The 14072-nt window shown below is 39.4% G+C and overlaps 3 protein-coding genes across 3 annotated transcripts in view; 1 reads left to right on the top strand and 2 right to left on the bottom strand.

The window, feature by feature from the left end:
* LOC108607614 (facilitated trehalose transporter Tret1) overlaps positions 1–1367 on the bottom strand; it is an 8044-nt gene extending 6677 nt beyond the window's left edge. Inside the window, exons 1-4 of the mRNA XM_033294956.1 lie at positions 1362–1367; positions 673–778; positions 373–603; positions 76–259 (exon numbers count right to left, since the gene is read on the bottom strand). Of these exons, the coding sequence (XP_033150847.1) occupies positions 76–259; positions 373–603; positions 673–778; positions 1362–1367 (527 nt within the window). The remainder of the gene's footprint in view (positions 1–75; positions 260–372; positions 604–672; positions 779–1361) is intronic.
* A 2593-nt stretch (positions 1368–3960) lies between these two features.
* On the bottom strand, positions 3961–5741 carry LOC108607616 (facilitated trehalose transporter Tret1). The gene is made up of 5 exons (XM_017998529.2): positions 5635–5741; positions 5325–5557; positions 5135–5265; positions 4740–5080; positions 3961–4679 (listed from the first exon to the last, which is right to left on the bottom strand). The coding sequence occupies exons 1-5, from the start codon at positions 5705–5707 to the stop codon at positions 4063–4065; spliced, it is 1395 nt and encodes a 464-aa protein (XP_017854018.1). The 5' UTR covers positions 5708–5741; the 3' UTR covers positions 3961–4062.
* A 5737-nt stretch (positions 5742–11478) lies between these two features.
* On the top strand, positions 11479–13738 carry LOC108597351 (translation initiation factor IF-2). Its single transcript, XM_017983862.2, has 2 exons — positions 11479–11832; positions 11887–13738. The coding sequence occupies exons 1-2, from the start codon at positions 11652–11654 to the stop codon at positions 13605–13607; spliced, it is 1902 nt and encodes a 633-aa protein (XP_017839351.1). The 5' UTR covers positions 11479–11651; the 3' UTR covers positions 13608–13738.
* Positions 13739–14072: the final 334 nt, after the last annotated feature.

The following is a 14072-nucleotide window of genomic DNA, read 5'->3' on the forward strand; positions in this document are numbered from 1 at the left end:
CTCCTCATTAATCCTAACCACACAATGTAAGTAGCTCAGCTTGCAGCTTGCAATTTGGCCAAACAAATTACTCACCTCAGCTGCAAACTATAAGCCTGCAGCACATGCTCCGGCTGCTGATCATGCTGCTTGCGTAGCTGCTCGCTAGGATAAATATTGAAGCGTATGCTAATGCTATCATTTGTTGACATCTTGGCGATTGCCTGGACTTTCGGCGGCATTGACGTCAGCTGGCAGGAGCATTTGTTCTCTACACAATCTGCAGTTGGAAACAATTATGAGGTTACAGTACGATTCAGCCGACATGAGCGTCAACGTTCGCATTCACGGCACGTCAAAGAGCAATAATCAAATAAGAATAGCTACACCTACGTGGGACAAATACGTTCATAGAGCGTCGCACTAATAGATTCGAGGTTTCCACAGTCACAATGTACTGGCAGCCGAACATGTAGTTGCAGTCCAGTGATTCCACATTGAGGTTGGGGTTTTGGGGCAGGTAAATAAATTTCCTTGGTTTTTGTTTGATTGTGTACTCGCTACACGGCGCATCCGGGCAGCGTGTGCTGTTCACAGCGCTCACCAGCACATTATAGGTGGTTCCTTTTGTTGGAGAAAAAAAAAACAAGCTTACGTGATAGAACTACAATCGCTAGCTTTGCCACTGCTTACCATTGGGCAAGTTGTCCTGCCAGCCAACCTGCAAGCGTAGTATCTTTTTCATATATAAGGTCACATTTGTGCTCAACGTGGTTATTTCGCCCATTGGCTTTTGTTGCTATGGAAAAGAACATAAGTAGATTGAATTTATTTTTTAATTGGTTGTTTTGAAAGCGATTCCGCAGGGCACAGTGGTTAAGTTCCCTATTTGATCATGGCAAAATCATCCTAATGAATTAGATATTTGTTTATTTGGCATAAATTAGCTTTATAATGTAGAGTTATTAAATTCTATAACAGATTTTCAATTACAAGTTTTAAAGTGCAACCGTTTTATTGAACATTTTCTCCGAATTAGCGCTGGCATAGCTTGCTAGATATGTGAGTACAGATCACTCGTTACAATATCGATAATTGCTATTCTCTTTTAAGTCGATACATCATTATTGCTATAGTATTACCTCTATTTTTGTGATCAACAAGCAACATTTAAGAAAATTTAAAAGATATATAAGCATCGTTGAGGAACTACTGATTAAAATGACCGGTAAGCTATGCATGTTGAACTACTATCTTTTCTTTTAAGATCAAGACACGTGCGAGGCAAAGTTAAACTTGTTCAGCGCTTCTTGTTCAACATGCAACAGAAGCGTTAATTAATTTAAACAAGCTGTAAAGTTTGTTTTGTGAACACTACTTACGTTCATATTGTTTCTATAAACTCTACCAATGGGTGCATTAGTGTAAGCCACAGTTGAGTTACTCTTTGCTGGCGTTGTAGTTGTGATTGTTGTAATTTGATTTGTTGCGGGTGCTATGATGCTTTCCACAGTCGTGTTTCCTATTCCAACTGCATTGCGTGGCATGCAAAATAATAGTGACCATGATAGCAATACAAATTGCCAACTAATCAAATGGTAACGTAACATATTTAAAAAAATCTTTGCTCATTGTTGCAATACGTTTGAGCTGCCATTTGCTGTTGAAATGAGAACAATGGAAAATTAATTAAAAACAATTTTGATGTGTGTTTTGCAGTGATGTAAAAGCTTTCACTTTAATATTATTACCAACAACTTCTTAAAGCCAAAAACATTTTGTTGTTGACTTTCCATGGGATTTCCTGTTATATGGACTGTAATTTGATGCAGTGACAAAGCAACCTGATACATAATGAAATGATCAACGAATGGACGACACAACGCAATACAAACAGAGTACTAATTAGGCCAGTTTTGGGAAAATACGTATACGCCCCAGTGCGCAGAACATGCAAATTCATAGCAATTGAATTTGACTCACTCGGTGTATTTTGCAGTGACAACGCCTAGCACGCGCCACAGTGCATTCAAAATACATTCAAGCAATGTTATGGCAAGAATAACAACAAAAAACTGATAAAAATAAATCTTATTTTGTTGACCGTTTGTGTAAGAGCAAAAACGTAATCGCATTAGAGTCAACTATAAAATGAAAACATAAATAGAAGTTGAAGTTGTTAGCTTGCTATACACAGAAACTGCAACTTTTTATTAAAACTGAAATTTCACGCCCACAACATGCGATTTTGACAGATATTTCATAAAAAGTTTTGTTTATTTACTTTCAATGTCATATCTGCTGTGCAAATAGAAACGTAAACTCTTTGTTTTTATTATGAAGCAGCTCTTTTTAAATTTTGTAGATAACTTTTTTGCTAGTTGTTGTTTCAATGCGCTACTAGCCAACATCAGCAGGCCAGCACTATAAAGCAAACAACTAATGCATGTGGCGTGCATGTAGAAACTGTTGGCTTAAAAGTTGTGTGTACAGTGTGTTCGCTGTTGTTGTTTTGTTATCGCAAGAGCAAGAGCCGACGAGCGCGTTTTTCACTAAAAATTGCACAGCAACACGTTGCGTATACTTAATTAAAGCAAATTGCTTGTAGTCCAGCAATGCAACAAAAGCTTTAAATATTTCAATTATGAACTCTTAATAAATCAACGCGTAACCAAAAATTTTAACTCCAGCTTGCCTGTTATGGTTGTAAATTCAATTTATATAAACAAAATATTAGCATTGCCTACTTCAGGGCGTAAGCTTAAGAGTCGATTTACAATGCTTAGAATTTTGTATGTGCGTTTAATTTAATTATTTATTTATATAGTCAATTTACATTTATTAAACATTGCTGCTAATATATAATTGATATATACTGCAATCAATATTACTAGTAAGTTAATAATTAATACTTGGCAATGCAATTCGATTCAATAATTCAACTTGTGTGCGATTAAGTTTTGCGGTTTGCTTATCAAAGGGTATTTAAAAGTTAGCTGCATCCAGCTAACTGCGCGCGCGTGTGTGTGTGTGTATTTGCATAGGAGTTCGAGCGTACTTTGAGCTAATGACGCCATTCTTATTAGAATTGTCACACGATATGCGACTGCCAGCCACACTTACCGCACTAATTTCTATCTGTGTGTGTGTGTGTGCGCGCTTGAGTGTGGGTAGAGCCCTAAGGCTAATTGTTGACATGACATTAACAGCTACTAATGACAAACACTGTTACTGCCACTGCAGTGCACTGGGCTGTCTGTCTGTCTGTCTGTGTGGCTGGCTGGCTGGGGGTAATAAATAAAGCCATGTCAGAATATGTTTATGGCTGCCAACTACCGTTCGTTTAGTTCGTTGTTCGTTTATTTTGGTTTAACGCGACAACGACGCCATGTCCCTAACTCTAATGTAATATAAACGCAAAGCCAACGCTCGTAAATGTGCAAAGTTATATGGTTGGTTATAACTAATTAATTATGCCGACTGAGCCTAAATTAATATGTATAAGTTCGAAACAAAATGATTTATTTTCTAATCAACTCAACTTGAATAATTTAAGCAAATTTAAAACAAAAAGTGTTGCGAACTGCAATTGATATGCAACTAGCTTGCAAATATTTATGTTTATTATATTATATTTATACTACAGCTAAATACTAAAGAATCAAATAAAATATACAAACGTATTCGCTTCAATGCTTTGACCACAATTGCGCTTAAGGCTCAAAGCGTGCATATGTCGTTTATTGCAATCAAAACAAAAGCCAACCCAACCCGCCCACAGCTACGAGTGCTCTCTGAGCAGAAAGGCGGCGGCGCGTGTCGCTCTCAGCTTCGGCTGATCAGTGAGTATGAGGCTGGCAGGTCAGTTGAGCATGGAGCATGGAACGAGCTGCCAGCATATTTGCTACTATTTAATATATTGAGCTGTGCTGGATGCATTTTGTATTGATTGCCTTGGGGCGTTCAAAACTAATCATGAAATATATTTTAGAATTTTATATTTGTGCTGGCCAACAAGCTAAATATTTACCTAGTACAACTATTTACAGCTAACTTAGTGTTTATGTTTACTTAGTCTACAGCTTATTCGTACATGGATTTGCCTTTGGTTTCCTGCAGCCAGACAACCACATAGAAGAGGCAAAGTGCGCAGACGGCGGCGCAGCACCACATGGTGGCGGCCAGTCCCAGAGTGGCCATCATAATGGGAAAAGTCTTGAGCGAGGTGAAGGCAAAGAAGCTCAAGCTGCCCAGGCAGGCGCTGGTGGCAACTGCGCGTATTTTTGGCGGCAACACTTCCACCAGCACCACCATGGTGACCGAAATGATGCCCACATTGGCAACAAATATAATAATGGCCATGAGCAGCAGTGGCAGCCACGAAACGGCGCTTAAATTCACAGACGTTTCCTCAGCATAGAAGGCGTAGATGCCAAAGGCAGTGGTGCCAAAGGCGCTGCCGGCAAAGGACACAATCAGCAGCAGCTTGCGCCCATAGCGATCCACCAGATAAATGGAGGCGAGTGTGCCCAGAATCTGCACAGCGCCAATGATGATTGTGTTCGTATCTGGCGGCAGCTGCGTGTGCACACGTTCGAATATGCTGGTCATGTAGTTGATGAAGGCGAAAGTGCCCGTAAAGATGTTGCCTATCATGAGCACCAGTCCAGTTAGTATGGCCTGGAGCGCGCGCTTGTTGCCTGCATAAGCAAAAGAGAGAAGTGAAGTGATTGCCAAGCTAAGCGTGTGCTGGAGCTTACAGAAATCGGCGCAGCTAAGGCCCAAGCCATTGCTTTGCTTCAGCTGCTGCTCAATGGCCTGACGCATTTCCTCGAACTGCTTCTGCGCGTCCTTGTCCAACGCAACGCTGCTGCAATTGCAATAATATTTGAGCGAACGCTGCGCAGCAGCCTCGTCGCCCCAGCGCAGCAGCTGCTGTGGCGTCTCCGGATAACGCAGGCACAGCAGCAAATAGAGCAATGGCAAAGCGACCACAATCTGTGGTATTAGATGATACGGGACATGTGCAGCCACCACAAATCCCACCATAATGCCCGTATTAATAGCCAGATTGAAGAAGGAGCACAAGCGCCCGCGTATGCTGCAAGTGCCAAATGTGAAATGAGCGAACACTGCCCCAATTCATGCCACTCACCGATTGTCTGCTATTTCGCCTATGAAAATGGGCAGCACCACGAACGTGCCGCCGCCTGTGAGTCCTGCACACACGCGTGCCACATACAGCCACTCAATGGATGTGGCAAAGTAGAGCAAAAACCAAATGCACTGCAAGCCAAACATACAAAGTTAACCAAATGGTAGCCAAATGCTCAACTGGGTCGTACCGTATGGGGCAACGCTAAGCCATAAAGCGCCACTTTGCGTCCAAAACGATTCATTATGAAGCTAAAGCAAAAGTTGCCCGTCACGCCGCCCAAACTTATGAGCGCGCCCAGCCACGAAGCCTCCTGCACATCGATGACGAAACTCAGCGGCGTCTGCTCCGGCGATTGCAGTCGCGGCAGCATGGGCGACAGCCAGCCCAGCCCAATGCCATGGCAAAAGGTTATGAGTATAGCTAACATATAAAATATTTGTTTGATCGAACAATACGAATTTATGCAGCTTTGAATTGCTTTTCCATGGAAAACCTACCACTGAGTGTCACCAGCAATTGTCGACGATATGCGGGCAAAAAAATGCCCGTTTCAAATATGTGCAGCAGCATTTTAATTTTAATATTTTATAGAACAGCTCGCGCTTTCAACTTTAACTGATGAAATTAGCAGCAGTTGCCTCCCATATATATAAGCAAACTGCGCGTTTTTCTAAAGCGTATCTAAATCTTAGACAAATAAGCAACAGCTAAGAAATGTATTTTATTATTTCTTTATAGAAATCATAAATAAAGCTTGAAAACTCATAACTCAGTAGTCGCATCAACTTGCTGCGTCACTTGTAGCCAACAGCTGACAACAGTTTAGTCGCCACTTTACACACACTAGCAACCAAGTGCAGCACTAACCTACATCAATTTTGCTTGTAGCATCAATAAAAGTTAGTAAGCCATGTGAATTTCAATAGAAAATATAGCACAAGTCTAATTCTTAGTATTAAGCTTAGTCAATGGACATTGCTGCCAATGTTAAGGCATTGAACAGAAATAAAAACATTAGTTATAAACTAATTTTAACAGCATTGATGAAGCTAAGACTAGCCAAAAATAAAGCATAATTTTTATTGATTATTTTTCTTTTAAGCACAATTTTTGTTGCTTAACTCATTACTGTGTTTTATTTATTTAATGTCAACTATGAACAGTCGACGATAAAGATTAAAAAAAATATAAAAAAAATAATTTAAAAAAATTTTTTTAAAATATGTATTTGGTTTATAGATTGAGTTTGCACTTAGTACAATAAAATATTTAAAAAATAATTTAAAAAAATTATTTAAAATTATGTATTTGTTTATAGATGGGAACCCAACATTCGTGCAAGGATTGGGGAAAACCCAAAAACTCAATCAGGTCTGGGTTAGTGTTAGTTAAAAACGTTAAAATAAATCTTTTAGTAAGTGTTAATAATTATTTGTTAAAAAAGTTAAAATAGATATTTTAGGCCTGTTGATAACAGAGTAAAGTATGCAAACTAATTTAATGCACATCTGCTGGCCTTAAGTAATTTGCTTTTAATTTAACAACTTTGTCTAGTTAGTAATTCTCTTTTGCTGAAATAAAATTCTGCAGAAATGCGCATTTTTATTTAACTTTGTTTGTGGGTTGTTTGCCTTTTCAGCTTTCAACATTGCGAGTTTAAATTGTGCACATCCTTTCCGCTTTGTGGCGTTAGTTTCATGGTAACGCATCAGCGGCAACTCAACTCATGTCAACAGCCATGTGCAATGCCATTTCAGCCTTTGTTGCCACTGACAACTGTCAAAGCGACCGAGAGGAAGCAAAGGATAAAGCATTATCATAATATGCTCATGCATTAAACAAATTTAGCAAAGACTATGACAATGACATGATAAGCGTCACTCGGCGTGGACTTTCTCCAAAGGCAATTCAATAAAAATAAATGTTGGACGACGCATGTTGCATTAACAGGCGATTTGCTGGCACTGCTGCTTTTACTGTGAATCCCAGTTGGCCATTAAACTTATCATTAATCAGTTTGATATCATTGTTGTTGCTGTTGTTGGCCATGCTAGTCACGCTTTTTGATTTTTGTACACACTTTCAAATCGGTATTAAGGGTTTGCCATGTAAATAAATGAGCGCACTGATAAGATCAAAGTTCAATTGTTGCCCGTCAAGAGCGGACAACAACAGCAACAACAATGGGAGTTTATCAATTTCTACAATTTAAATTAAATTCTTTTTTATTTATACTAACAATTGGTGTTGTTGTTGACACTGCAAGAAAAAAGTCGATAGAAGCTAAAGCGTAGTAAACGATTTTAGAGCCTTATCGCTATTGACAACCCAATGTCAGCAATTTTATGATATGTTGAGCACACACACACGCACATGTATGTATTAGTGACCTAGTTGAGATATAAGTAAAAAGACTTGATAGTAACTTGCCATAAGTTAAGCCCCTGATTTATTTATAAATCAAAAATATTAAGCAAAAAATGTTATAAAATTATAAAACTAATAACTAACGCTTAGTTTTCTTAAAGGAATTTATTATTAATTATTCACATTATAAATGTGCTGCCTAAAAATTACACATACGCAACATAGGCACAAGCAAAAAATTAGACTAGCCGCAATTAATTTAAAGCAAACAATTATAAATTCAATTTATAATTTGCTGGCTTTAGCAATTATAAATTTAATTTATTATTTGCTGGCTTTACATTTTCTTGTACATACAAAACTTTTAAGCAGCTGCAAGTAACAAAAAAGTTTTTCCCCATTTTTGTACTCAGACTTATGCTAAAGTTAAGTCGATTGTACTTAAGCATTCTTCGCCAATTGATTTTTATGAGTAGTAACCGCTTTTCCATTACTTTTGGCTTCGACTTGTCTCTGGACAATTGACAGTTGAGCTTTTGCTTATTGTTCTTGGTTTTGTTTTGTTTGGTTTGGTTGCGACTTGTGTTTTGTGTTTAGCAGCAGAAGCGCCGCATTTTATAATCGTTATCGTACTATTTTTACTTTTTTCGCTCTCCCTCTCTCTGTGTCTTTTTGATAAGTACGATTTGTTTTGTTTGCGTGTTCGCTTTGTTGCGCCTTTGCTTGGCAACATTACACATACGACATGTGGAACATAAGGCGTAGTATAACTGTTTGTAGCGTGAGTTTTATGGTTTCACATTTGATTTATTTTAGTTTAGTTGAGTTTTGTGGCTTTGCAGCTCGTTCGATATCAAAATTCAGTCCGTCCCGCTCACCATGTCAACCTGTTGAACATGGACGATAAGCCCGTTTCGACGAAATTCGTTTGCGTTTGGACTTTCAAATCGCATTGAGCTTTAGACTTGCCATAAATTCAATAAGCCGTCACGAACAATGAAATAAAACAGCAAAAACTACACAACTGATTCATACAAACGTTTAAATGATTTAAAAAAGAAAATGAAAGCTTTAAATATGTTGCAGTGGCTTATGCTGCGTATGTGTAATGTTTAAATGCAATTATAATTGCACAAATTGCTTTATATTTAAGTATGATTTAAATTTAAATTTAAGCTGCCTGAGCTTAAATTTGCCACAACGCTTAATCCTTCAACTTATTGCTAAGCTCTTATTGATTGTTTGCCTGCGTAAATATGATTGAAATTAAATTAGTGATTTAATTGATTTATGTCTGTAAATGTGTTTGAAAATTAATGAACTTTAATATAATTAATTAAGTGCAGTGCAAAACGATTGTGAACTCTTGTGTGTGTATTCAACATTATTCATACACAAATTACGTATGCAAACAAATAATTTAAATAATAAACAATTTATTTATAGTTAAAGCGTAAACAATTGCAAAGATGTATGACCTGGCACTTATCAGTGATGGTTCGAGTTTTATTTAGATACAAATTGCCTGCCTAATTACGATATGTGCGAATGCTTTACATGCTGTTGGCCACTAAAATATAATTTATATATATATCGTATTTATATTGTAAACACACGAAGGGCAAAGCTCTGCGAGTATCAGTACATATGTTTATAAGTATTTTGCACACAGCCAGACAAACAAACAAACAAACATATAGTATAGTCTACTATATTCTGTTATGCGTGTGCGTAGTTTTCGATAATTAATCGAATTGATAGAAAATGGCGACGCCTTGCTTATCAAATTCAAGTGGGCGCTGCTTAATTTCAGCAACAACAACAAAATATTAAAAACAAAAATACGCAATGCCGCGCGCACAATCTAAGAAAAATAAAAACATACGCAAGAAATCGAAAAGCCAACCCAGGGCAGTAACTAACTGTCATAAAGACAAACATAATTTATAGAGTAAAGAGTAAAGAGTGTGATGAGTGTAGGAAGAGAGGGGGGTGAGCAAGTGCCATAAGTTCAATATATTTATAAATTCTATAAATTTTATGTCTCAAGCACTTCAACGTTGTCGTATGCCAACTTTATTCTTATTGATGCAGTCAGCCCAGCCAGTCGGCCCAGCCCCCACCCATATTTTATCAAAGTTCAATTTGGACAGCATGTTAGATAACTATTAAACACACACACACACACATACATATTCCATTGAATGCACATTTACTTTAAAATAAACTTTAATTTATTTACAGGGTATTCATTTGTCTGCTGCAATTACTTTCTAGCGCTGCTATCTTATCAATATCGAGTATATAAGCTGCCAAGTAAATGAAACAATCACAAATATATTTTGCACAAATAGTTTACATTTTTTTTTTTTTTCGAACTTACCTGAGCAGCTTGTGCTCTGCTGCGCTATTTGTTATTAACTTTAGCTCGCACTCAGGTATGCCAACATTTTGAAATATTTGTTGCGCTCTTTACGTCGGCAAACATTTGCCCATTTAATTGTTACACAAATAGTTTCAAACAAAAATTAATTTACGCTCAGCACAGCATTCACTTTATTTTTTTTTAATTTCTTGTTTGCTTATTTATAAACTTTTCACACTTTATATATAAATTATGCATTAATTCCACACATTTTTCAATTTTCACATTTATTGCGCATACGCATGGTAGCACAAGCACATTTTTATGCAAATTTCTTATTTAGACACTTGAGTGCACAAGGAAAACTTCAGAACGACACAAGTGTAGTGTAGTGTGTTATTTTTCGAAAACTTTGTCACGCGCCCGCGTCTAGTTATTGAAATTAACGGTAACTTTAGTAGCTGTAGCTAGTTGTGTAGTGGAAGCAACAAGCGTCGTTGCGGCAATGATAACGCCGACAAGCGATACCAAGTCGAGGCAGTGAAGAAAGCTTTAGCGCCAAAATCAAAAAGCTCAATTTACGAGCGTGTGCGTGTGCGTATTAGAGATGAGTAAACTTATATGACGCTATAACTTATCCAATTATATAATAAATAAATAAATATTACACCTTCTAATATAGAATAGAACAAAATAGAAAATAGAACAAAATTAAAAGGATATTTTGACTTGCAATTTACAATAAAAATATATATTTTAAATTTGCAATTATGTATACATTATGAAAATATTTTAATAAAACAAAATTAAAAAGATATTTTGACTTGCAATTTACAATAAAATTTTTATTATTTGTTATAAGTATTAAAAAATATATTTGAGTTCGCAGCATCAGACTTTAAAATTTGCAATTGTTTATGCATTATCAGAACAAAATTAAAAATAATTTTGAGTTTGGCAACATTTGATTTATACCAATTAATATTATTTAATAATTATTTATTTTATTTAATTTATAATTAAATTTCACATATGTTCTAAGTTTTAAAATAAATATATTTGAATTCGCTGCATCAGACTTTAAAATTTGCAATAATTTATACATTTTGAAAATATAGCAGAACAAAATTAAAAATTTATTTGGAGTTTGGCAGCATTGAGCTTGCAATTTACAATTAAGTTAAATATATGTTATAAATATTATAAAAATATATATACAAAATTAAAAAGATATTTTGAGTTTGGCAGCTTTTAACTTGCATTTTATAATTAAATTTCACATATGTTATAAATATTAAAAAAATATTTGAATTCGCAGCATTATCAAAATATTTTAGCACAACAAAATTAAAAAGTTATTTGGAGTTTGGCAATTTACAATTAAATTTCAATGTTATAAATATTAAAAGAAATATATTTGTATTTTGAATACTTTGCCGCTTTTATTAAACTTCTGCTATTAATTCTTTAATACATTTGTGCGCGCTGCAGCAGCTGCTTGTGTACAGTGTGCACTCGTTAAACTGAACAAGCCAGGCAGACAATATCATTTGCTTAATTTCGAGACTCACTAAGCAAACAGCCCCGGGAGCGCTGACAGTTCATTCTCGTTTTTCGGTACCAAACAGTAGTCGTGAAAAATCTGATCTGTTTAAAATATAAAATATATAGCTACAATTTGAGGGTTGCCACAAAATTCGAATAATACTAAACAAGCCATAGCATATACTATATACTCTACTATATCGGATCTAACACAATTGAGCGTATTTAGTTATTATAATGTTATTCACATACAAGGATCTGATTGATGTGGCCATTGGTTCGCCCGAGTCGGGGCATGTGAACTTCTATGCGCTGCATGTGCTGCTCTCCAACTTTGCGCAGAAGCTGGAAATACTGGATGAGGTAGTGGAGCAGGATGACTATCTGGTGGCCAATATGCGACTGCAGAGCAGTCTAAGTAAGTTTGCCATTGGCCTCGATCTTATTTTGCTTCAATGCTTTCATTGCTTAGTTGGCAAATCCTCCAAGTATCGTTTGTTTGCTGGCGCGGATGATGATGAGCCCGCCACAGAGGCTGAAGCTGCGCCAGAAGCGGCGCCAGCTGAGCCTGACCCCGAAGCTGCTGCAGCTGCTGAGCCCGCGGCGGAGGAAGCGCCAGCAGTGGAGGCAGCGCCAGCCGCTGAAGCTGAGCCTGAGCCTGCGCCTCCAGCTGCAGCTGATGAGCCAGACACTGCAAAGGGTACTGAAGCTGCGCCCACGCCACAGCCAGAGCCGGAGACAGCGCCAGAGCCCGCAGTATCTGCAGCTGAGGAGCCAGTAGCTCCAGACTCTGGCGCGCAGCCCTCGCGTGTGTCCTCGCGCACTTCTCGCCTGGAGAAGCAGCAGTCGGGAGAGCGCGTTAGCGGCACAGTCATCGGCACCATAGCCAAGCTGGAGCGGCGTGTGTCCAAGGTGGAGCTGCAAAAGGAGCAGGCGCATCAGGAGTTCTCCAGCTACATCAGCTCCATGACGGGCCAACTGAAGCTGACCATGGAGCAGCTGAACAATGTGACGCACTTACTGCTCGATCGCAAGCCCAATCCGGATCGCATGAAGCTGCTGCGGCACATAGCGCGACAGCTGCGCGTGCTGACGGTGGTGACGGATGAGGAGGTGTCGCTCAGCTGGAGCAGCGGCGAGGCGGAGATTGAGGAGATTGAGGCGGAGGAGGAGGAGGTGGCGGCGGAGGTGGAAAGCTCCTCGGAGGTGGCCAAGCCAGAGGAGGAAGTCGAACTGGAGCAGCATCTTTGCTACTCACCCGAGCGCATGCTGGGCGAACTGCTGGAGCTCAAATCCGAGTTTTGTGCACTGACCAACAAGGTAAACGAGCTGGCCGCCGCCTTGCTTAAGCAGGACGCCTCCCGCCTCATGGACATGATGCTGGAGCTGCAGAATTCCGTGCGGGAGATCAAGCTGGCCACGGCGGGCAACATGGAGGCCAACCAGGGCATGCTGGCCAAGCTGAACTCGGCGGTGGGGCAAATAGCTACGCTGAAGAACTCGGTGGCGCATCTGGATGAGATTAAGATTGACAAGTCGGATGTGGAGCTGCTGCTGGCGGAGAAGGTGGACTTTCCGCAGCTGGCCACCAAGGTGTCGCTGGAGCAGCTGGAGGAGTACAAGGAGCGGCTGGAGAAGCAGTTCTGTGAAGTGCGCCACATCATCAACATGAACGAGAAGAATGTGCTCCAGATTATCGACGGACTGCGCATGACGCTGGGCATTGATTCGCTCGAGCTGAGTCTCAAGGACTTCCGCGATCTCATCGAGAAGCGTGTGGCCATCATTGCCGAGGCGCTACACAAGTACATGGAGATGACCAATGATGAGTGCGCCGCCGCCGCCGGTCGCGTCAAGGTTATGCAGGAGCTGGCGTGCCTCTCCTGCGATACGCCGTGCGTCATGCGCACTATGGAGCGCTCCAAGCTGCCCATTGCGCCCACTGCCAAGGGCACGCCCAGTCTGGGGCCGCTGGTCACCTATGAACTGGGCCAAATACGCAAATCCGGCATCATGGGCTATTATCGCAAGGACGAGTTCCCGCACTCCACCAATGCGTGGACAAAGGCGCTGGGTCCCACGGTGCCTGTTAACAAATGCGTGCCACGTCATGCCGGCGGCACGCACACGATTCACACCGCCGATGAGCATGTCCAGAAGGTGGTGCTGTCCAAGCGCAACGCAGGTTGGTAGCCATAGCAAGCGATGCTTCGTTTTCTTGTATTGTATTGTTTTCAAAGTGACGAAAAAAATTACAAAGATTTAGAATAGTTAATATAGTGAAAGTGAGTACTGCACAATAAATATACCGAGTTCTTAAACAATTTCAAATTAACATGCATTGGGCGCGTAAATCGCTAACAGCATGTAAATTAACATATTTATCGTCATTGCGCTATCGATATATCGCATGCATTTGCTGCTCGCGCAATGTAGTGGATAATACGCGCTGGTTTCGTTCCAATGCTCACATTCCGCTCTCTCACTCGCACGATTGCTTATTTTGAAAAGCCTAACGGAAAAGTTTACAGTTCATTTTTAGCAATCAGACGGGCAGCAGGTGTCGCGCTCAGTGTGAAAATTTTATTTATCACACAATAATTAAATTGTGTTGTGTTATTATTGTTGTTGGTTTTAAATGCTTACCTGCGTTTGCCA

Source organism: Drosophila busckii, chromosome 2L (genome assembly GCF_011750605.1).
Source record: "Drosophila busckii strain San Diego stock center, stock number 13000-0081.31 chromosome 2L, ASM1175060v1, whole genome shotgun sequence".
NCBI classification, from domain to species: domain Eukaryota; kingdom Metazoa; phylum Arthropoda; class Insecta; order Diptera; family Drosophilidae; genus Drosophila; species Drosophila busckii.